Source organism: Salvelinus sp. IW2-2015, linkage group LG4q.1:29 (genome assembly GCF_002910315.2).
Source record: "Salvelinus sp. IW2-2015 linkage group LG4q.1:29, ASM291031v2, whole genome shotgun sequence".
In the NCBI taxonomy this organism is placed as follows: Eukaryota; Metazoa; Chordata; class Actinopteri; order Salmoniformes; family Salmonidae; genus Salvelinus; species Salvelinus sp. IW2-2015.
The window spans coordinates 62,521,167-62,545,424 of NC_036842.1; the positions used below are offsets into that span (position 1 = coordinate 62,521,167).

General features: G+C 40.8%; 1 protein-coding gene across 6 annotated transcripts in view; it reads right to left on the reverse strand.

Annotated features, from left to right (window-relative positions):
• Positions 1 to 24,099, reverse strand: part of LOC111962336 (solute carrier family 66 member 2) — a 117,018-nt gene extending 92,919 nt beyond the window's left edge. For 3 of the 6 annotated variants that reach the window (XM_023985352.2, XM_023985348.2, XM_023985353.2), the window contains exons 1-3: positions 23,875 to 24,099; positions 18,867 to 19,123; positions 18,540 to 18,673 (exon numbers count right to left, since the gene is read on the reverse strand). In XM_023985352.2, coding sequence (XP_023841120.1) covers positions 18,540 to 18,673; positions 18,867 to 19,075 — 343 coding nt within the window. In that variant the 5' untranslated portion in view covers positions 19,076 to 19,123; positions 23,875 to 24,099. The other 3 variants (XM_023985349.2, XM_023985351.2, XM_070443010.1) reach the window with 3 other exon arrangements.
• Between the last annotated feature and the right edge of the window lie 159 nt (positions 24,100 to 24,258).

A 24,258-nucleotide genomic window follows, 5' to 3' on the forward strand; every position in this document is an offset into this window, starting at 1 on the left:
AATTCCAGATCCCTGTTAACACTTTTACACATTGTAGAGTCTATCCCCTACTAAATTGCCAAGCTCGTGGGCTCAACAAGGTCGGTGGCAGGCTCAATCATTAGGAAGGCTTCTAATGTGTTTACTCAGTGTACCATCGGCTTTCTCAAGGCTGCAGCGTGAAAAGTCCCAGGCAGGTACCGCTAAGTGAGGCCTGTTGCAACAGTCGGATGGCTGTGATTAGACCATGCAATTACTGTGTGTAAACTGTCAGTTCAATAGGACTGGATTGAAGCCTGTCGTTGTTTTCCTGGCACCACTCCTAGGGCTCAAACCTTCCATGACTCGGAATTCCTTGAAGATCGCGTGGCGACCACTGGTCCAGTAGTCTCGGCAAGAATAGAGTAATATGGTCCGTAAACTAGCCCACTCAAAGCACTTCGTGATAGGACCGATGCAGTGCTATGGACTAGTCATTTAGTTCAGTTACCTTCGCTTCTTTCGTACAGGAACAATGATGGAACTCTTGAATCAAGTGGACAGCCAAGATAAGATAGAGACACGCTTGGGATGCCGTCCACGAAAGCAGCCTCGTGAGGTTAACACGCTTGAAACGTCTACTCACATTGACTACAGAGAATGGGAGCCCACAGTCCTTATAAGCATAAACTCTGTTTTCCTCAATGCAGGCAAAGAAGGTGTTAAACTTGTGCGGTCTACTCTCTGTTTTTTTAAAGTTGGAAATTAGTTATTTCCAGTTTCAAATCTGTGGAAGATTTGAGAAAATGGCTACGAGAGGAGAACAGCGAGCAGTGTGGTGTCGGCAGTAGATATCTCAGCAGGTGTTCAGGGGCTCCCTGTGTGCAATGTGTGATGAGGTTATTTTAAATGAGGCAGCCATAGAGGTGAGGTTCAGCCTGAGACATACACTAGCCAAACTTAGCAATACACTAGCAATCTACCTCACCAAGCAAAGTGAGAAGAATAAGAGCATCACATTGAAGCTGCCCAGCAACACTCGTTGAGGTGGTGGTGTTGTCGTCATGTTTGACAGTCTCCTGGAGGGGAAGGAGTCTCTCCAAGAAATGGCCATATCACAGTCTGATGATATGGACAGCCCCATCAAGAGGATCCTCCTGGATGATGTATTTTGGGAGAGAGTGGTAAGCAGCCTAAAACCTATAGCAGTAGCCATTGCACGGATTGAGGGAGACATGCCATCCTMTCTGATTTTCAGACCCTGCGTGCAGATGTAAGAGAAGAAATCTGTACTGCCCTGCCCACTTCACTGTTGCTCCAAGCAGAGGAAACTGCAGTTCTGAAATATATCAAAAATCATAAAGACTTCTGCCTGAAGCCCATACACGCCGCAGCGTACATGTTGGACCCCAAYTATGCTGGCAAGAGAATCCTGTCTGGTGCAGAGATCAACAAGGCCTATGGTGTCATCCCTACCGTGTCTCACCACCTTGGCCTGGATGAGGGCAAGGTTCTTGGCAGTCTGGTGAAGTACACATCCAAGCAAGGGCTTTAGGATGGAGATGCAATATGGCAGTCGTGCCAACATATCTCATCAGCCACCTGGTGGAAGGGACAATGTGGATCTGAGGCTCTTTCCCCTGTTGCCTCCATCATCCTCCAAATCCCACCAACATCAGCCACCTCAGAGCGCAACTGGTCCTTGTTTGGGAACACACACACAACAGGCTGACCAATACAAGGATTGAAAAATTGGTGGCCATCAGGACAAATTTGAGGCTTTTTGAGCCTGACAACGAGCCATCCTCAACAAGGTTTGAAAGTGACAGTGAAGATGAGGTCTCAGTCTGATGTTCAAGAGGTGGACATTGAGGAGGTCCAGGGAGAACACATCGAAGCCTGAGAGGAAGACAACCAAAGCTTTAGTTTCTGGACTATAAATTTACAGATGTATGTTGAAAATATTTTTGGGAGATGCGATGGATAATTGGGGATCATTCAATATTCCCTTTTGTTGTTCAGTGAAATCATCCCATGTGAAGAGTCAACTAATTTAATTAAAGTTCAATTCGTAACTAAATTGTTTTTTATTTCTATTGGAAGGATTTCCTAATTTGCAAATATGTCTACTTATGAGAAGGTAAAAGGTTTACGTTTCTGTCTCCATATGATATGGTAAATATATCCTACGCAAAAAACATCTACAGTTCAATGGTATTAATATTAATTTGCATTAATTTCCGTTTATTCCCATGTATTCCCGTTAATTCCGACAGAAAGTTTCCACCTCTAAATATTCCCCAAAATTTGCAACCCTACCAACAGGTGTATAAAATCAAGCACACAGCCATGCAATCTCCATAGACAAACATTGGCAGTAGAATGGCCCGTACTGAAGAGCTCAGTGACTTTCAAAGTGGCACCGTCATAGGATGGCACCTTTCGAACAACTCAGTTCGTCAAATTTCTGCCCCTGCTAGAGCTGCCCCGGTCAACTGTAAGTGCTGTTATTGTGAAGTGGAAACATCTAGGCGCAACCACTCCTCAGCTGTGAAATGGTAGGTCACACAAGCTTACAGAACGGGACAGCCGAGTGCTGAAGCGCGTAACATATAACAATCGTCTGCCTCTGGAAGCAACGTCAGCGCAAGACCGGTTCGTTGGGAGTTTCATGAAATGGGTTTCCACGGCCGAGCAGCCGCACAGAAGCCTAAGATCACCATGCGCAATGCCAAGCGTCGGCTGGAGTGGTGTAAAGCTCGCCACCATTTTACTCTGAATCCCGCTTCACCATCTGGCAGTCCGACGGACAAATCTGGGTTTTGCGGATGCCAGGAGAACACTACCTGCKCCAATGAATAGTGCCAACTGTAAATGCTACAGTATTCAATGACATTCTAGACGATTCTGTGCTTCCAACTTTGTGACAACAGTTTGGGGAAGGCCCTTTCCTGTTTCAGCATGACAATCCCCCTGTGCATAAAGTGAGAAATACATACAGAAATGGTTTGTCGATATCTGTGTGGAAGAACTTGACTGGCCTGCACAGAGCTCTGACTTCAACCTCATCGAACACCTTTGGGATGAATTGGAACGCCAACTGCAAACCAGGCCTAATTGCCCAACATCCGTGCCCGACCTCACTAATACTCTTGTGGCTGAATGGAAGCCTTCCCAGAAGAGTGGGGGCTGTTATAGCAGCAAAGGGGGGACCAACTCCATATTGATGCCCATGATTTTGGAATGAGATGTTTGACGATGTAGTGTATATGGCCCTGGGCTTAGCTATACCACAGCCTCTGCCATAGAAACAAACGGAGCATGGCTTTGTGTCCAAGGTTACACCTTCGCAATGCAAAAAAAAACYSCAGTCTGTAGCAAAAAKCGTAAAAAAAAAAAAATGATTTTACCGGAGCTCCACACAAATTAACCATCATYAGTAAGGAACTCAATATTTCAAGGGAAATTTCTATTTTTTAAAAACTTTATATTCATAATCTCCAACATATGTGAAAATAGAGAGTTTGTCTTGAAGTCAAAAAAATTGCTAAGTGTTTCCAATGACATAAACCAATTGGTAGACAATTAGTAGGCAACGCCTACTCATAATTGGTTAAAATCACGATGCACACCGATGAGGTCATTGGAAACACTTATCCTCCTCCATCTTTTTTCRACAGAACATAGAAACGRGCCATTTTCAGATATGTTGGGGTGGTGCTGGAGATGATGAATATGAAGTTCAAAAATGTAGAAATTTCCCTTTAAAATAAACCCTGTTAAATCTATAAAAAACATTTGTCACAGAAAATAGATGATTTGCAGAATGGATGAGATGGAGGTCATTACCACTCAATAAATTAATAGGGACATTTTAGACATGCTGCAGAATTTTCTATCCCATCAAGGTGTGCCAAGGTTAAAAAAAGGTTGGGAACCACTGCTCTAGGGAGCCAATTTCATCAACCTGTCTGTCACACCTGTACCTTGTCATCCTCTGACGCACAGGAAGCGAGAGGGGGGGGGGGAGACAAGAGAGATTAATTAAGGGCTCAATGACTGGAGATAAGAGGGAAGGCAGGGGGAAATTGGGACAGTGGTGGAAAGAGAAAAGTGTCTGCTAAGAGGGGATTGAGATATACTGTAGTTAACAGGGAGCTCTAGCCTTGCAGCCCATCTATAGACAGCCCTCTGGGAGCAAACAAAACATATAGAGCCTCTGTCTGCTCTGGATTGACAYTACTGTCAGAGTCATGGGAGAACTAGTGATCAATGGTGTTGGTGCAATAAGTCCTGTTTTCCCATCTTACACTACTGTGTGTGTGTCTGTGTGTGGGTGGGGGGGAAGAACCAGGACACTTAGGTCAAAGATGAGCTCATGAATAAATAAATTGGCCACAAATAAGCAACAGTATTCTGACAGGCCCATAGTGCAGCAACTGTCAATATGTATTGGTGACAGGAGGCACCGTGATTTAGAATTCTGCACAATGTCAATACGGTGCGACATTATTAAAGGCGCCACAAAAATGTCAATGAAAAACATCCCAACAAAATAAAGTACAAACACCGGGGTCACGCGAAGACACTTCCTACACTGTCTAACTACAAGTCAGTCTGCTGCGTAGGCTATCTGCTGTGTTTCTTGCCCTTTTTAATAATTCATATGACCCTGTGGGAGTAGCCACTGGCAGAAGTCTGACTCGACCTTTCCCAGAAGAGGACTGAGCACTCGGAGTTCTCCATGTTTAAGAGGCCCAGGCATATCACCAACACCTAACCAGAAACAGAGCTTATGCAAACATTCCCATGGGGATTCTTTTAAAACATGCACACAGTCAGAGCCATGGACAAACGCACAACATAACAATTAAGTTAACTTCAGCAAAACCAACTCTGAAGAACAACAAAACTGAAGTGTTGGCTACTGATTACATTTTGCTTATGTCACCAACTGTACTCTACTCACACACCCCCTAGCTTCATTTGACTTATCTAGGCTTTAAATTACACACAGTGTACACCTCTGTGTAAATAGTAATAAACGCTCAGCCTGTGCTGAGAGCGGTCACACCGGATTCACCTTGCTGCAATGCTGCAGATAACGCTGCCTGAGCTGCAGACAGACTGGCATTCCCAGTCCAAACCGCAGTAGACTAGACCCTACATACACTGAGCAGCACAGCCAAACTCATCCAAAACAAACAGACCACTCCACTAAGGCACCTGGCATAAYTACTCACTGTACACAGTCATCACTCCTCAAGGAAGCCTACCTCTGAGTCAACAACACAGCCACTGTCCATTCCCTCACTTTCTACACAGTGACAGGTAGTATATGACAAAGAGATATGAACAGACAGGATGGTGGGTGCAGCTGTGACCAGTAGATGGCTCTGTTAATTCATTAGTACATACAGGTAACTGCCAAAATAAAGGATASAACATATATTCAAAGCAGGTGCTTCAACYTYGGTGTGGTTCCTGAGTTAATTAAGCAGTTAACATCCCATCATGCTTAGGGTCACGCAAAAGTTGGCATTAATAAAAACTGAACTTGACGTGAGAATGTGCTTGTCCTCCCGCAAACTTTAGACCATGTGTACGCAGTTTCTAGTGGTTGAAGRATTGAATTGCAAGACAAAAGTAGCGTAGTAGCCTTGTGCAAATGGGGAATATATGATGACACTATTATTCATAACAAAAAAAACWGGTAGCTAAATAGGTAGCTAATAACAAGATGCAATCGTTTGCTGTTAGTGAGAAGAGCGAAAATCGATTTATAACACATAACCAATGCAGAATAAATTCCTCATKTTTTCTGGCCATGGTGAGTTCATATTCCCTAAGTAGCCATACAACACCCATACGCATCTGTCATTTAATTGGACCTATTAAACAGGCTATTATAATTTCAGTTTTTGCTCTATGCATCRGAAAAGGAGAGCGGTTTATAACATGCAGTATAATTTAACAGGTGAACAGACAGATGCACATGGGTTGATATTTTGCATGGAAGTGRGTTACAACTGTAAGTAGGCCTACTGTAATCCAAGTAGACAATGTTTCAGAATTCACGGGCAGTGCCGTATATTTAGGTTTGGGAAAAAGTAAATGTAAAACATTATTGATTCAATCGATCTGTTTACAGGTCCACAACAATTTATAATTGTTTCTGTCTTTCAGAAACAGTCAGATAGAGCAAATGTAACTGCAAAAGAAAACATTCTGCCAACACCTCCAAAGACATTTGTTCAAGTTTGCAATTGCCATTTCCTTTAGATACTGTCTTGGCCTAATTCCAATATTTCCAAAGTATACAGCAAATAAGGGCGTTTGTATTTGGGCGTTTGTATTTGTATCTGTTTTTATTATGGATCCCCACTAGCTGCCAAGGCAGCAGCTAATCTCCCTGGGGTCCAGTTAATACTTTTTATTTATTTATTTAACTTGCCAAGTCAGTTAAGAACAAATTCTAATTTACAATGATGGCCTATATTGGCAGTTATACAATTTTAAAAACATCACAATACATTCACAACATATTAAGTGTGTGCCCTCAGGCCCCTACTCTACAACACAAAATCCATGTGCCTATGTTTATGTTGCTTCACAGTCCCCGCTATTTCATAAGGTGTATTTTTTATCCGTTTTTTTTTAAATCAAATTTTACTGCTTGCATGAGTTACTTGATGTGGAATAGAGTCCAATGTAGTCATGGCTCCATGTAGTACTGTGCACCTCCCACAGTCTGTTCAGGACTTGGGGACTGTGACGAGACCTCTGGTGGCATGTCTTGTGGGGTATGCATGGGTGTCCACGCTGTCCYCCAGTAGTTCAGACAGACAGCTCGGTGCATTCAACATGTCAATACCTCAAACAAATACAAGTAGTGATGAAGGCAATCTCTCCTCCACTTTGAGCCAGGAGAGATTGACATGCATATTATTAATGTTAGCTCTGTGTACATCCAAGGGCCAGTCGTACAACCCTGTTCTGAGCCAATTGCAATTTTCCTTTGTTCCTCTTTGTGGCACCTGACCACACAACTGAACAGTAGTCCAGGTGCGACAAAACTAGGGCCTGTAGGACCTGCCTTGTTGATAGTGCTGTTAAGAATGCAGTGCACYCTTTATTATGGACAGACTTCTCCACATCCTAGTTACTGTTGTATCAATATGTTTGGACCATGACAGTTCACAATCCAGGGTTACTCCAAGCAGTTTAGCCACCTCAACTTGCTCAATTTTCACATAATTTATAACAGGATTTAGTTAAGGTTTAGTGAATGATTTGTCCCATACACAAAGCTTTTATTTATTTTTTAAATATTTAGGACCAACTTATTTCTTGCCAGCCATTCTGAAACTAACTGCAGATCTTTGTTAAGTGTTGCAGTCATTTCAGTTGTTGTAGTAGCTGACGTGTAGTGTTGAGTCACCCTCATACATAGACAAACTGGCTTTACTCAAAGCCAGTGGCTCCAAGCAGTTTGGGCGTTTGTAACGACATGTTAGCTATATAAAAAAAAATAGTAATAATAATAAAAATGGGCCTAGACACCTGCCCTGGGGAATTCCTGATTCTACTTGGATTTTGTTGGAGGCTTACATTAAAGAACACCATCTGTGTTCTGTTAGACAAGTAACTCTTTATCCACAATATAGCAGGTGTAGTAAAGCCATAATACATACGTTTTTCCAGCAACAGACTATGATGGATAATGTCAAAAGCCGCACTGAAGTCTAACACCTACCACAATATTTGAGTCAATTTCTCTCAGCCAATCATCAGTTTAAGTGCTTTGCTTGTTGAATGTCCTTCCCTATAAGCGTGCTGAAAGTTTGTTGTTTACTGTAAAATAGCATTGTATCTGGTCAAACAAAATTTTATCCAAATGTTTACTAAGGGTTGGTAACAGGATGATTGGTCGGCTATTTAAGCCAGTAAAGGGAGGCTTTACTATTCTTAGGTAGGGGAATAACTTTTGCTTCCCTCCAGGCCTGAGGGCACACACTTTCTAGTAGGCTTAAATTMAAGATATGGCAAATAGGAGTGGCAATATTGTCCGCTATTATCCTCTAATTTTCCATCCAAATTGTCAGACCCCGGCAACTTAACGGAATTCAAAATTACAATGCTTGTCTTTCATAATTTGGTCAGATATACTTGGATGTGTAGTGTCAGCGTTTGTTTTTGGCATTACATGCCTACATTTGCTAATCTTGCCAATTAAAAAAATGAAAGAGGTTGACAATATCAGTGGGTTTGGTGATGAATGAGCCATCTGATTCAATGAATGATGGAGCGGAGTTTGCCTTTTTACCCAACATTTTATTTAAGGTGCTCCAAAGCTTTTTAATATCATTCATCTTTGTTTCATAGTGCAGTTTAGTCACATGATTTCTCAATTTGCAGTACGTTTGCCAATCAGCAACGTAACAAACTAACATACTTTTTTAGGAGAGAGTGGTCTGCGCGCAGGCAGCTCCAGATAATTTGACTGACAGTTCTGCCTAGTGATGTACGCTAGTTCCGCTTCAGAAGCAGTATTCCTTTACAGACACGTAAAATGACTGTTAAGTGGCGCTTTGAAACTATCTTCAGAGAAGGTTTCGTGTCYGCATTAGAAACAAACATGCCGTAGCTGGGGTGCTTTCAAGGCGGCACATTCCATATGTCTGAAAAGGCTACAATAGAGTTCCAGACCATTGTAGAATCTATTCCAAGGTGCAWTGAACCTGTTCTGGCCCGTGGTGGCCCAACACCCTAATAAGATACTATGTCGGTATTTCCTTTATTTTGCCAGTTACCTGTACATGTGATTCAATTATTAAACAGGCTGCATCAACAACATTCACTCACCTTTGAGTGTTGCAGAAAGATTTGTGATGAGATTTGAGGGTATACATTAAAATAGTTACCTATTCTTGAGGTTGGGAGTGAGGCTACACAATAAAACTTGGTGAAAAAAAACTTGGTGATAAAACTTGGTGAGGTTAAAATCTTCTTGTCAATAGGGGGGCGCTGTTTTCACTTTGGAAAAAATCGTGCCCAAATTAAACGGCCTCGTACTCTGTTCTAGATCATACAATATGCATATTACTATTACTATTAGATAGAAAACACTCAGAAGTTTCTAAAACTGTTTGAATTATATCTGTGAGTAAAACAGAACTCATTTGGCAGCAAACTTCCATACAGGAAGTGAAAAATCTGAAAACGAGGCTCTGTTTTAGGGCCTGCCTATTCAACTGGCTTTTATTTATCGATATGTATGCACTTCATACGCCTTCCACTAGATGTCAACAGGCAGTGGAAGGTTGAATGGGGTGTCTAGCTTGATCTGAGGCCGAATAAGAGCTTTTGGAGTGACAGGTCAYCCATTTTGTCAGTTTTCCACGGCGCGCGAAGGAGCTCCACATTGTCTTCTGAAAAGCGTTCGGTATACACGGCAAATATCTCCGGCTCTGATTTTATTTGATACATATGAGAAAAACATCATAAAGTAGGATTTTTCAACCGAGTTTGATCAGTTTATTCAACGTTTATTGGMACTTTTGGAATTTTCCGTTCTTTGCGCCAAGAGAAGATGGGCATGTTCGCGCCACATGGCTAGCCAAMGTTGCTAATTCGACAGAAGAAATGGACATTCTAAAACCAAACAACGATTTATTCTGGACCAAGGACTCCTTGCACAACATTCTGATGGAAGCTCAGCAAAAGTAAGACACAATTTATGATGTTATTTCGTATTTCTGTGGAATATGTAGAATCCAACAGGGCGGAGAATATGTGAGCGCTGTCTCACAATAATGCATTTTGTATGTTGTAGTAAAGTTATTTTTAAAAATCTAACACAGCGGTTGCATTAAGAACCAGTGTATCTTTCATTTGCTGTACAACATGTATTTTTTTGTAAAGTTTATGATGAGTTCTTTGATTAGATTAGGTGACTGTCCAAAATATCTCCGGAGATTTTGGTGAATTGTTGCTACATATTCACAATGTATAACCACGATTTGCAGCTCTAAATATGCACATTTTCGAACAAAACATAAATGTATTGTATAACATGATGTTATACGACTGTCATCTGATGAAGTTGTTCTAGGTTAGTGATTAATTTTATCTCTATTTGTGGGTTTTGTGAAGGCTACCTATGCGGTGGAAACATGGTGAAAATATGCCGTTGTGTGTTTGGCTATTGTGGTTAGCTAATATAAATACATATTGTGTTTTCGCTGTAAAACATTTAAAAAAATCGGAAATGATGGCTGGATTCACAAGATGTTTATCTRTCATTTGCTGTATTGGACTTGTGATTTCATGAAATTATATTATATTATATGATATCCCTGTCCCGTTAGGCTAGGCTATGCTYGTCAGCTTTTTTGATGAGGATGCTCCCGGATCCGGGATGGGTATGAAGTAAAGGTTAATAAAGCAGATTGTGCACTCTAGCTCAGCCAAGGCCAACACTGACTTTAACATCAGTAGAGAGCAATATCCAAACTCAGCAGAGCCATACAGGAACTATGAGCCACAAGGTCTTCACGCGAGAAGCTTTCTGAGGAAAACTGTGGAGAGAATGAATCTCCCTTTCCCACTCCAGACACACGTCACACATGATGTTGACTCTCACCGACAATAAAGCGAGTAAACCTTTCTTTAGGGACCTTGATGTATTGAGTAGAAATGCTCATTTCATTCCATCTAGTCCCCCATCTATCAGTAAGTTTCACTTAGTTTGTAATTCTTAAAACATTATTTTGCAGCACTCGGCAGCATGAAAAAAACAGTACCTTCATCCTTCATCTTTGCAACTTAAAAGTTGCTAAAAAGGTTATAATAACAATCTGTATTTCCTTTTCCCCTTTTCCTCAGTCCACGTCCAAAACCTGCATCATAAGGGCAACCTGTTATGTATGGCCTTTGGGCAGTCAGTGGAAGTCAGAGCAAAGTCATTCAAGTGTTGAGCAGAGCCAATGACACTGAACACAGTGAAGTGCACATTACAACACATTACACAGCACTCTCTCGTTATTTCCTGGTGGTTATTTAATGGACTAGTCCTTGAGGTGCTATTCCAAATAATGTGCTGAGAAAACACCTGCTCGGACATATTTCGTTTTACCGTTGAGTGCCTTTAGGGTATCTTATGCACATATACTACCTACTGACCTCAGGTAACCCCCACTAAAGGAAGCTAATTGGCATCTACCAACACAGGTACTTGTCTGCATGTGTTTTTGGTTTATAGTTGTGTGTGTGTTCAGTGGTTCGTCCTTTAAAAGTTGCAGCGTACTAAGGCACAGCTTGCATGGTGCTGCAGAATTCTATGGCACGTTATTTAAGTGTGAACCACTGCTCCCATTAATACTAGTTAGTGCTAGTTTGACCACCAGAGGGCATCTTTGAGAAGCATTTGATAGCCTTCAATAGTGGCTGTACTAGAGAATTTAAAACCTTTTTTGTAAGAACATAGAATATGGGTCTGATTTTAAGAAATGTTGCTTAATTCATTTGATTAATATTGTGGTGTTTCTATTCCAAGTAAAACTGAAAAACCCTCGGCTTCCAATAGGATGGAACAGAAAACACGTTGTACAACGTGACGGTCGGGAGTAGTCTACAGTACTGGGCTATTTAGCTAAAGAATCCCCGTGTCGTGCGGGCACGTGGGTGACCAGGGTTCAATTCCCCGACGGGGAGGAAGGAGTAGGCTGTCCTTATAAATAAAAATTTGTACTTGAACTGATTCCATATGTGTTATTTCATAGTTGATGTCTTCACTACTATTCTACAATGTAGAAAATAGTCAAAATAAAGAAACCCTGGAATGAGTAGGTGTGTCCAAACTGTTGACTGGTACTTGCTTAATATTACAGTGTTTCTATTCCAAGCAAAACGGAAAACCCTCTGGGTTTCCATTTGGATGGAACTTCAATATGCACTTTAAATAAGACCTACACCACTTTTAACAGCACATTACTCAACACTAGTGAGACTCATGTCGCCTACAGTAGGCCTACAGTATATAGACAAATATGACGTGACTCTCCACTAATAATTACATATAGAGGATTGGAGGATTCTAAATTAAAACCAAAAGCCGCCTCATGGGTCTTCTGGTGGCAGCCGGCACGGGTATCGAACCTGCATCTGTAGCAATGCATTTTGCACTGCGCCACTCAGGAGGCCCTATCCACAAAGTATCAAAATACAGAGAGGTGTTGGTAAAGGTATATTGTCCTGCTAATAGCCCACCATGGGCTATTATAATACTGTATGGTGTCCAGGTCAGGATAACCAAAACATTTCTTTAAAGACTATCAGAAAGAATGTTAGTACTTATTTATTTTAATCCAAAGCCATGAATGAGTGAGTCACTCAGCTTTATGTAGGTGACGGGCTATATGACTGTGCCATCAACTTGATAATATACATATATAATCGATATTTGAGGTTATTTCGTTTTCAAAAAAACAAAAGTAAGCGATAGTAATTTGAACAATGGACAAAATAATATTTATAAAGGCCAAAACATTTATTTCTGTTTATAGAGAAATGCTGGGCCAATTGTGCGCTGCCCTATGGGACTCCCAATCACGGTCAGGTGTGAGAAGTTTGTTCCCTACTACGACCTGTTCATGCCCTCCCTCAAACACATCGTGCCATAATAATAATTTTTGTTTTATTATTTGTTTTGTCTTTTCTGGTGGATTAAACTGAAAATTGCAACTAATCACAGCCGGTTGTGATACAGCCAACCTAACTTAGAAATGCATTTCACGATAGAATTCCTCCTCTACCCTTCTAGGCAAGTCTATTGTCCAGCTACCTGCTAAGAGCCACAATGGCACAGTACAACGTGAACGTGTGTGGTTGAAAGAGTATTTTCCAGTAAGCAACAATTTGTTACCTTCATTAGACAACTTTGTTCCAATATGTGTAATTCAGTGATATTTATTCCCATAGTAATTCATTATGATCCATAACTAAATAAACATCTGCATTTTGAAAGAGTATTTTAATCATCATTTTATTAACTCCAACTAAAATGTAGTTTAAATAACTATCTGCATTTTGAATGTATTTTATTAATGAAAGCATAAAGACGTTGAAGAAATACTGTACTGCTGTTTTGAGTTAGAAATGTAACACTTCAGAGCACTTAAGCATCGAATACATTGCAGGTAGGGGGATGTTCACACCTACAGTAGCCGGGCTATAAAGAGTCTATTGTCCTGCTAATCGGGCTACAAGTGTTTGAAAACCTGTGTTTTCAAAATGCCACCAGCTGTCCATCACTACTGTAAATAAAAACACAGCATCTTGTTTACATCTTGTTTACATTCTTTATTGTAACCACAATGTCACAAATAATTTGTACCTACCTTTCCAATTACTTTTAAAGTTTGGTATTCATTTGATTAATATTATGGTGTTTATATTCCAAGAAAAACCCTCTAGGTTTCCGTTAGGATGGAACGGAAAATATGGCGCTGTACAACGTGACGGCCCGGAGTTGGCTACAGTGCTGGGCTATTTAGCTAAAGAATCCCATGTGTCGTGCGTGCACGTGGGAGACCGGGGTTCAATTCCCCAACGGGGAGGAAGGAGTAGGCTGTCCTTGTAAATAATAATTTGCTCTTACTTGACTTGTCTAGTTAAAAGTTTATCATAACATTTCTACACCCTAATTGTAGTCTAACCAACACCCAAACGGAGATCAAGTGAAAATAAAAATATCATTGTCCCCATGCTTGTCTCAGAACAGCTTGAAACAGAGCTAAAAATAGTTGTAGGCTTTTGCTTCAAATCCTATTGCTTCTAACTTCAATATGCTCTTTAAATAAATAAGATTTACACCACTTTTAACAGCACATTGCTCAACACTAGTGAGACTCATGTTGCCTACGGTAGGCCTACAGTATGTCGGAAAATTTCCGACAATGATCGTACTTTCTGGAAAAATGTCCTCTGGTCTGATGAAACAAAAATAGAACTGTTTGGCCATAATGACCATTGTTATGTTTGGAGTAAAAAGGGGGATGCTTGCAAGCCGAAGAACAACATCCCGACTGTGAAGCACGGGGGTGGCAGCATCATGTTGTGGGGGTGCTTTGCTGCAGGAGGGACTGGTGCATTTCACAAAATAGATGGCATCATAAGGAAAATTATGTGGATATATTGAAGCAACATCTCAAGACATCAGTCAGGAAGTTAAAGCTTGGTCGCAAATGGGTCTTCCAAATGGACAATGACCACAAGCATACTTCCAAAGTTGTGGCAAAATGGCTTAAAAGACAAAGTCAAGGTATTGAAGTGGCCATCACAAAGCCCTCACCTCAATACTATAAAAAAATTCTGGGCAGAACTGAAAAAGAGTGTCCGAGCAAGGAGGCCTACAAACCTGACTCAGTTACACCAGCTCTGTTAGGAGGAATGGGACAAAATTCACCAAACTTATTGTGGGAAGCTTGTGGAAGGCTACCTGAAATGTTTGACCCAAGTTAAACAATTGAAAGGCAATGTTACCAAATACTAATTGAGTGTATGTAAACTTCTGACCACTGGGAATGTGATGAAAGAAATAAAAGCTGAAATAAATCATTCTCTATACTATTATTCTGACATTTCACATTTCATAAAATAAGTGGTGATCCTAACTGACCTAAGACAGGGAATTCTTACTAGGATTAAATGTCAGGAATTGTGAAAAACTGAGTTTAAATGTATTTGGCTAAGGTGTATGTAAACTTCCGACTTCAACTATATTGTCCTGCTAATAACAGGGTTAATAATATATCTGTGAGAATATCCAAGGGGCTTTTATATAATTCAAAATTAATAGTAATCGCTTGGTTTAAAAAATAATCTTTTGGAGATGATTGTTTTCAAATAACCTAAAATGAGTCCATTCTTAAACATGGGGTGAGACTGTTACTAATTTGTAAATAAAGCCAGTATGTTATTTAGAGTGATTTATTACCGTTTTTAGAGGGAGAGAAACCAAAAACCTACAGTCATCTCATGGGTCTCCCAGGTGAGGCCAGCACGGGTATTGAACCAGTATATGTAGCAACACAGCTTGCACTGCTATGCAGTGTCTTAGATCTTTGCACCACTCAGGTGCTGTACAACATGACCGGCCGGGAGTGGCCTACAGTACTACAGTAAGAGCAAAATAATCCTAACAAAATAAAAGAATAAAAACCTTAGTATAACAACAGTTTTAGTATGTAATACTGAAGTCATGCACAATTATAAGTTTCTATTTAGGTTTATGTAGACTGTACTTTCCTTACCTCAGGGACATCCTGCTCTATGGCAGCCAGCACAGCAGCACCTGTCCCCATGTAACCATACCACATACAGTGGTTGCTCCACTAAAAGTTTTGTGATTATGCTGCGGGGCTTAGAGGTAATTTGTGGTTTAGTACGGTACCCTGCGTCACCACTTCATTCATTGTCAGTTAGTGACACAGTAGGACCCAAAAGCATAATCAGTGCTCTAACTCCCCCTTGCACTGGTCTGGAGCAATGAAGTGGTGACGCAGGGTACCGTACTAAACCACAAATTACCTCTAAGCCCCGCAGCATGCTGCTACAGGTGCTGCTGTGCTGGCTGCCATAGAGCAGGATGTCCCTGAGGTAAGGAAAGTACAGTGGTGATTAGCAGGTTTCAGATGGGGAGCGAGGGGAAGGGATAGGTGGGGAGGGTTAAGGGCTATTCTGAGTATATACCATCACACCCCTCCATCCCCTCTGAAATCAGACACGTTGCCTGCCCTTCAGCAGAAGGAAGTAGCGTTCCTGTGGCGTTGACAGTCTACTGTAGTGTCTGTGGACAGGGTGATTAGGAGCAGTCAAAACAGAATTCTCTATTGGTTTGGATGCTGAGCTCCTGGGAGACAGGACTGAAAATGGATGGAGTAAATAGTGAGACTCTCCAGCTCCCAACAGGGGACAACAAATTCAGACAGTCTGGAACTCTGCCTTAGCAGACTATACTCATGACAAGACTACCAGGAAATTAAACTCTCATTCCGACACTCTCTCACAGACATCTATGCCCCAGTAAGGGTTATCTACAGTATAACACAATCTCAGACACGCGCGCATGGGTACACACACCCCATACTAACTCACCGATATCTACACCATGAATAACCTCACCATGAATAACTTAACCTCTCTTCACTAATCAATCAACATGAAAGGTACATTATTAGTGCCAAGAAGTTAGGGATCTAATAACTTTTAAATTATTGGAATATTACGAGATTTCATTTCGTTCTCAGTCTGCAGCCTAATAAAAAGCTGCCTTAAGATTGGCTCTGTAATTGTGCTGAAAGAGATTAAAATCAATCTGTGTGCAAACATAATTACCCATAAATCCAGTCCATAAAAGCTGACTGAGCATGAACTTGGACAGACTCTGGTCCTCCCGGGTCCCCAGTACAATGGCTACTAGAGTACAGCCAGTCACTCTAAAAGGGTCTTCACATACATGCTACACATATACTGCAATGTAAACTTGTGACCTTGTCACGTCTCGACCGCTACCTCAGAGGTAACACACGACACTCGCCCCCCTCTAAACAGGGCGGTGTAAACAGAAATGTCTCATTGAGTCAACACATAATAGCAAAGCAACGTTTTTGAAACAGCTTTGAGTTTTTACATGAAATAGTAACAGCCGGTTACATTCTGTAAATGTCGCAGTGTTTTTTTGTTTGTTGCTAGACCGCACTGTGCCACTGAGGTCCAGGCAAGAATCAACTCCCCAGGGGATTATTAATATTTTAAATTCGCTATTTGCCTTTACCTCATATAATGACTTCCATGATACTGATCAAATGATGCCTGTTTTTTCAAAGATAAGCTTAAACTACCTACCGCATTAAAGTTAAGAGCAACCATCTAGCTATGGTTCAGCTAAACGTCAGCATTCAGCTACAGCCAGCACGTTTATGTGAAGATATAGAAATTATTCTGTTTCGCTAGCTAACGTTACCTAGCTGTGTAGCCAATATTATAATAACATGTACGACACTATGATAGCGTTACTCTACTTTTAGTCGTAGTGGAGGGGTAAACATTCATAATCGATATGCTAACATTACTTGATCATGAAGCATGTTGTTAGCGAGTAGGAGTCAGCGGTGTATTGTCAGCTAATTTAGAAAATAAACCCTTTATTTGTCTGCACATACTTGTGGATTGTTGCATTATTCAAGGGTGTAATATGGTTTGGTTGCATTATTTAATATTGTAATACTGTACGTTTCAGAATAAAAGTTGTCACATTGTTAAATAGTTTGTGCTAACTGGCTAGTGGCTATTGTGATATTTATGGTCAATTTGAGCTGAGGACCAAGAATGTCGTGTTTTTTTCCCCATTTTTTATGATCACAATCTTGTGAAACACAAACCCTCCAAGATCCCCTCCACAGTTCCCCAATAGCTGTCCCACAACCATTCGAGACCCCTCCGACAGTCCCCCCCCCCGAAAAAAAATAAAAATAATAATAGAATTAATTCCATTCCCCACCCCCAAGAACCCCCCAATGCACCAACAATAAAGAGAATGAACTGAAGAGAAAAAAGGAAAAGACAGAAGAAAACAGCAAACAACAATGCAAAAAAACAAAAAAACAATTTAAACAAAGGACATCAAGTCCCATGAAATCATAACAGCAATGCCTACTTTATATGTTTGTGTGCATGTCTGGCACTATTACATGTATGTGTGTGTTCTTGTATGTGTTTATTTGAATGAGAGTGTGTGTATATGCATGTGTACAAACACCTGCACGGCATCAGCCTCAGGCAAACCAGCATTAGTTGTAAAAACACTGCCACCGCGAAAGGTAAGGAAAGGATGTAACATGAATTGAAAAGTAGAAATCTCTTTCGGAACTCTGCTCCTCAGACTCTCCTTAATCTCTCGTAGTGGAAATAGGGCCTCAGTTTAGCCCCGACTCCACACACCCTGATAGACGAGACCCCAGCCGCTGATCTCTTTTACGTGACAGCCCTATGCATATATCCATCCAACATTTCCCCTTTTCTCCACACTAATCCTCGTAATATCAACAAAAAAATAAATAATAAAATCACTCAATTCAACAGGACCCCAGGCGTAAACATAGTGTACCATCTATAACATCCCAAAATCTAAACAAGAAATGACTTAAGACTGTGTGTGAGAGAAAGAGAGCAAGCGAGAGCGCAAGAAATAGAACAAGAGAGATATTCCAGAGGCCTGAGTGATTATACCTTCTCCTATGGCCCCCCCTTTTGGCAAGAGCTCAGTGTTGAAACAGAGCTCCACTACATAGGCTTATATGTACACTATGTGATGAGTGATCATTTGTCAAATGTGATGAGCTGTAATTGGCAAGTACTGTACATGCAGCATATTTAGCCATAGCTATTGCCTCTCAGGTGATATTAAAGAGTGTGTGGACTTAATGGTTGGGACTTAATAAATGTGTAATACATGTGTTTTTACAGTAACCTACAAGTGAAGTAGGGCTATTTGCCTGATGTGGTTATGGTTTGGTTACCTGTGAAGTGGTGCTGGTTGGTGCTGACCCGATTGGCTTGCTGGATGTTGCAGCAGAGGTGGAGCATAGATAGCATGGTGATGATCATCACCACACTCTGGAGGAGCAGAGTCAGTTCAAACTGCTTCCCTATCCTGTAGGTAGACATTACAGTAACTAATCAAAATTCTGCACAGACAACGCTCACTTCCTCTAACCACTTAGTTTTTTTCTATCCATATGTTTAATGTAAACACAATAACCTGCAAACTGCTGTATGAGCATACAATAGTTTATTCGGTTCACTTTGAAATCAGTCCCAGTGACCCTTCTCTCCGATGGCCTCACCAGAAGAAGATGCGAAGGATGTTGGCGATGAGCAGCAGCAGGCAAACACGGGTGGAGAATCCCTCAGTGTTGCTGCTCCTCTGGATCTCCTGGTACTGAGGCACGTAAGGCAGGGCCCCTCCAAACACCATCACACAGGATGCCAGCCACGACAGCAAGGTCCACGAGCCCTCCATGTCCTCCTCCTGGATGTCCACCTCGATGTCCATCTCTAGCTAGGGCCTCAGACGGCAGCCTGGCCTCAGTCACACCCAGACCTGTGGAGTGGACAAACAGATACTCCTGATGAACAAGCTTAGAAATGAATAACATGTGTTGTTAGAGAACATATCTTTCACCCTCTTGTACCCTTAAAAGCTGAGTTACCAACAAACTGCATGCACCATCTCCCACTCAGTCAAGACTCAACAACAATTCCAATGCACCTCAATATCAAAATATTTCTGGCTAACAACTTTACTGTGATTATCAATTAAAATTGTCAAAAAATACAAAAATAGCTTCTTAGCAAAGAGACAAGTACTTTGCTAAGACTATCTGGGGTGGTCTGGGTGGGGAGGGGAAAACTGAAAACTAGCTGTTATTGGCAGAGAAGTTTGAAACTCTTTCTTATTGGTCTATTAACTAATTTACTGCCTGGTGATTTCACCAAGCAGGCCAAAACTCCAGCCCACCAAAACAGGCTGAAATTTCAGACGGCCTTTTCAAACAGCTCTTACACTAAAGAGGCATTATCATTTTCACGAGGGCGAACGTGCATAAATATGGCAGAATTCAGATATGACGTCATTGTTCTAGCAATATCCAAAGTTTTTCAACTAAGGAGCACGATATTGTTCAATGTGCCATCAGCACAATCTACTTTGTTTTTTCAAATTGACAGGATCTTGAAGATAAAATGTAAATCATGTATACTCTGCTAATAATCATATAAAAATAAAAAGTAACGGAGAACAATTTACAATACGGCAAAACAAGTAATTTATGGTAGGTGGATGGGGCTGCCATCATTATGCACCTCCGCTATTTCACAGTATTATTCCAACCTCAGTGTAGAATAAACATACATACAGTTGAAGTCGGAAGTTTACATACACTTAGTTTGGAGTCATTAAAACTCGTTTTTCAACGACTCCAAAAACTTCTTGTTAACAAACTATAGTTATAGCAATTCGGTTAGGACATCTACTTTGTGCATGACAAGTAATTTTTCCAACAATTGTTTACAGACAGATTATTTCACTGTATCACAATTCCAGTGGATCAGAAGTTTACATAAACTAAGTTGACTGTGCCTTTAAACAACTTGGAAAATTCCAGAAAATGTCATGGCTTTAGAAGCTTCTGATAGGCTTTTTGACATCATTTGAGTCAATTGGTAGGTGTACCTGTGGATGTATTTCAAGGCCTACCTTCAAACTCAGTGCCTCTTTGCTTGACATCATGGGAAAATAAAGACATCAGCCAAGACCTCAGAATTTTTGGGGGTAAACGTCCACAAGTCTGGTTCATCCTTGGGAGCAATTTCCAAACGCCTGAAGGTACCACGTTCATCTGTACAAACAATAGTACGCAAGTATAAACACCATGGGACCACGCAGCCGTCATACAGGCTGCTCAGGAAGGAGACGCGTTCTGTCTCCTAGAGATGAAAGTACTTTGGTGCGAAAAGTGCAAATCAATCCCAGAACAACACCAAAGGACCTTGTGAAGATGCTGGAGGAAACCGGTACAAAAGTATCTATAATCGACATAACCTGAAAGGCCGCTCAGCAAGGAAGAAGCCACTGCTCCAAAACCACCATAAAAAAGCCAGACTACGGTTTGCAACTGCACATGGGGACAAAGATCGTACTTTTTGGAGAAATGTGTTTGGAGGAAAAAGTGGGATGCTTGCAAGCCGAAGAACACTATCCCAACCTTGAAGCACGGGGTGGCAGCATCATGTTGTTGGGGTGCTTTGCTGCAGGAGGGACTGGTGCACGTCACAAAATAGATGGCATCATGAGGCAGGAAAATGATGTGGATATATTGAAGCAACATCTCAAGACATCAGTCACGAAGTTAAAGCTTGGTCGCAAATGGGTCTTCCAAATGGACAACGACCCCAAGCATACTTCCAAAGTTGTGGCAAAATGGCTTAAGGACAACAAAGTCAAGGTATTGGAGTGGCCATCACAAAGCCCTCACCTCAATCCTATAGAACATTTGTGGGCAGAACTAAAAAAGCGTGTGTGAGCAAGGAGGCCTACAAACCTGACTCAGTTACACCAGCTCTGTCAGGAGGAATGGGCCAAAATTCACCCAATTTATTGTGAGAAGCTTGTGGAACGCTACCCAAAACATTTGACCTAAGTTAAACAATTTAAAGGCAATGCTACCAAATAGTAATTGAGTGTATGTAAACTTCTGACCCACTGGGAATGTGATGAAAGAAATAAAAGCTGAAATAAATCATTCTCTCTACTATTATTCTGACATTTCACATTCTTAAAATAAAGTGGTGATCCTAACTAACCTGAGACAGGGATGGTTACTAAGATTAAATGTCAGGAATTGTGAAAAACTGAGTTTAAATGTATTTGTCTAAGGTGTATGTAAACTTCAAACTTCAACTGTACATACACTACCGGTCAAAAGTTTTAGAACACCTACTCATTCAAGGGCTTTTCTTTATTTCTACATTGTAGAATAATAGTGAAGACATCAAAACTATGAAATAACACATATGGATTCATGTAGTAACCAAAAAAAAGGGTTATACAAATCAAAATATATTTTGTATTCTTCAAAGTAGCCACCCTTTGCCTTGACAGCTTTGCACACTATTGGCATTCTCTCAACCAGCTTCATGAGGAACGCTTTTCCAACAGTCTTGAAGGAGTTCCCACATATGGCTGCTTTTCCTTCACTCTGCGGTAAAAAGAAAAGAAAATCCCTGGAATGAGTAGGTACTGTATAACACAGGAAAATAAACTTTTTGATTGAATAGGGCCTTTAAAACATGAGTCACCTTGCCCACCCACACCCATTCTCTCACACCCTGATCTGAATGAAGGATATCCCAAAAAGTCCTCTAGTAATATGCCAATGTCGCAAACCTGTAAAGAGACCAAGGTTTTCCTCTAAGCAGCACTGCTATATCATAACCCTGAAGACAGACCCTCTGACACGCTCTGCCTTGTCTCTCTCTTTGCTGGAACACAGAACTGCTGCTAAAGAGTTTAAAGCTTTGAGAATGCAAATATTTCCAGAACAGTCCATGAGCTGTTACTATTGTCCTTCCATTTTACAGTGAACATTACTACTATACATACCACTACACTTGAGTTATTGCCTTTTCCATAGAGAGCATACTAGAGGGGATAAGATAGATAATGCTCTCTCTTATTAGTCTCCCCTCTACATAAAATGTAGCATGTTGTCTTAACATTTGCAGAAGCCAAATATGGAGTCCTCTTAAATATAATGCATACAGAACTGCCAGTATTTAAACTTTTTTCCCCCCTCTCTTTGGCCCAATCTCTCAAATGACTTTTGAGAGGGTAGAGTAAAACAAAAGTTCACCTTTTTCCCTAGGCAACCAGAGGAAGAATATTGAAACAAAATGTCACTTCTACATCTGCATTGCTTGCTGTTTGGTGTTTTAGGCTGGGTTTCTGTATAGCACTTTGTGACATCGGCTGATGTAAAAAGGGCTTTATAAATACATTTGATTCACTCTTTCTGTAAAAAGAGCTCTTTGGGGTGTGCTGAAGAAAATATGGCTGTTGAACTGTTCCGAGCAATGTAGACCACAAGGCCCATATTGATGCAATGTTCACAGTTGACTTAATACTACCTCCACATGTTCCCACAGAGTGACTGATCGAGACATCTAGAGGATAAACAGAGATACTTAATTACATTAACACATCTGTTACTCTGCATAACTCAGCTATACTAAGTATGACATGATTTCTACCAGATCATGTCATACTTCCAGGATTCCGCTCAATTAAACATTCAGTAGGGGGACGGCAGGCAATAAAGGAAGAGGGAACTGGGAATACAGAAAGAGTGGGTGACATTTCACAGGCAATAGATACTTTGGTGACATTCAAAGTCTGTCAGGGAAAATACACATTTTGTCATTTCGTATAGAGCAGCATGTGAAACGTGACTGTGTAAGAGCTGCGATGTCATTAAAATTGAGCAAAAGGTCACAAGTTGAATGTTCTTTGCTTACTTTTTCAGTTGAACATTAAGCTACAGTGAATAACTGATAGACTATCCAATAATAACCAAAATAAAATGTTCCAGTGTTTTCTTTACCATGTGCTTTTAGGCTACAGAGTTTAGGTGTGCTTTCATTCAATGTCTTTGTCATACTAGGATACCTGTATTTGGAAGACTTGGGAAAAACACTTATGTAAGCAAAGCATGAAGGGGTTGGGCTTCAACATGCCTCAACATACAGGTTAATTATCATATGCCTAGTTGCATGAAAAATTCCAAATATTCTACAATTCTAGTGCCTGTACTACCCAAAATCTGAACTTTTTGTACAAGTTAGAAAGTGAAGAAACCAGACTTTGTCTTGAGGAATAAAGAACATCTCCCAGCAATGGATTCCCCCATCTCAGAATTTCAGATCAATTTAAACCCCTTTGGATTGACTAAACACCTGGCAGAAGCTGTCCTTGAGATAATATTCCCGGGGCAATGTAGTAAGTAATCTGTACATCGACAGGATAATAAACTGGTAACACGTGAAAGAAAAAATGACCAAAGAATACAAGACCATAGAAAAAAATAGAATTGCAGCGTGCGCGCCGATAGACGGCCATCGACAGTTTCGCTTGGAGGAAATTGATGTACATTGTGTACACTAAGAAAACGTGCACATTTTCCTTTAGGTTTTAGGCAGATGGCCTACCTGCATGGTCGGTCACGCGTTTGGTCTTCGAATATCCTGAACAATGACTTAATAACATAGAAAGTGAGAAAAAAAATACTTTATATTTACTTCAAATATACTGCGGTTGCAGACGTTGTTCACCACTGAACATACCTCTTCCATTCACGCGCAGATTTATTGACAACTCCTCAGTCATGCGCTCCAACCTGTTCATAGACAAATTAGATATACCGTATACAGTACACAGTCTTCACAATTTGACTTCAACCAACGCAACTATTGGCTATGGGAAAACATCTATGGGAGTCACTGCATGACACACACAATGATGATTCGTTTCTCAAATATGGTGTCTTTATTATTGTCACATTACAATGCAGTTCACAGTGTTCTGAGTCCCCCCGCCCCCTCTAGTTTTAATGTGTACACACGTGAAAACCACGGGATTATAATCAGTGTAGCCAGGTTATGAAGCTCTGCATACCAAAAAAA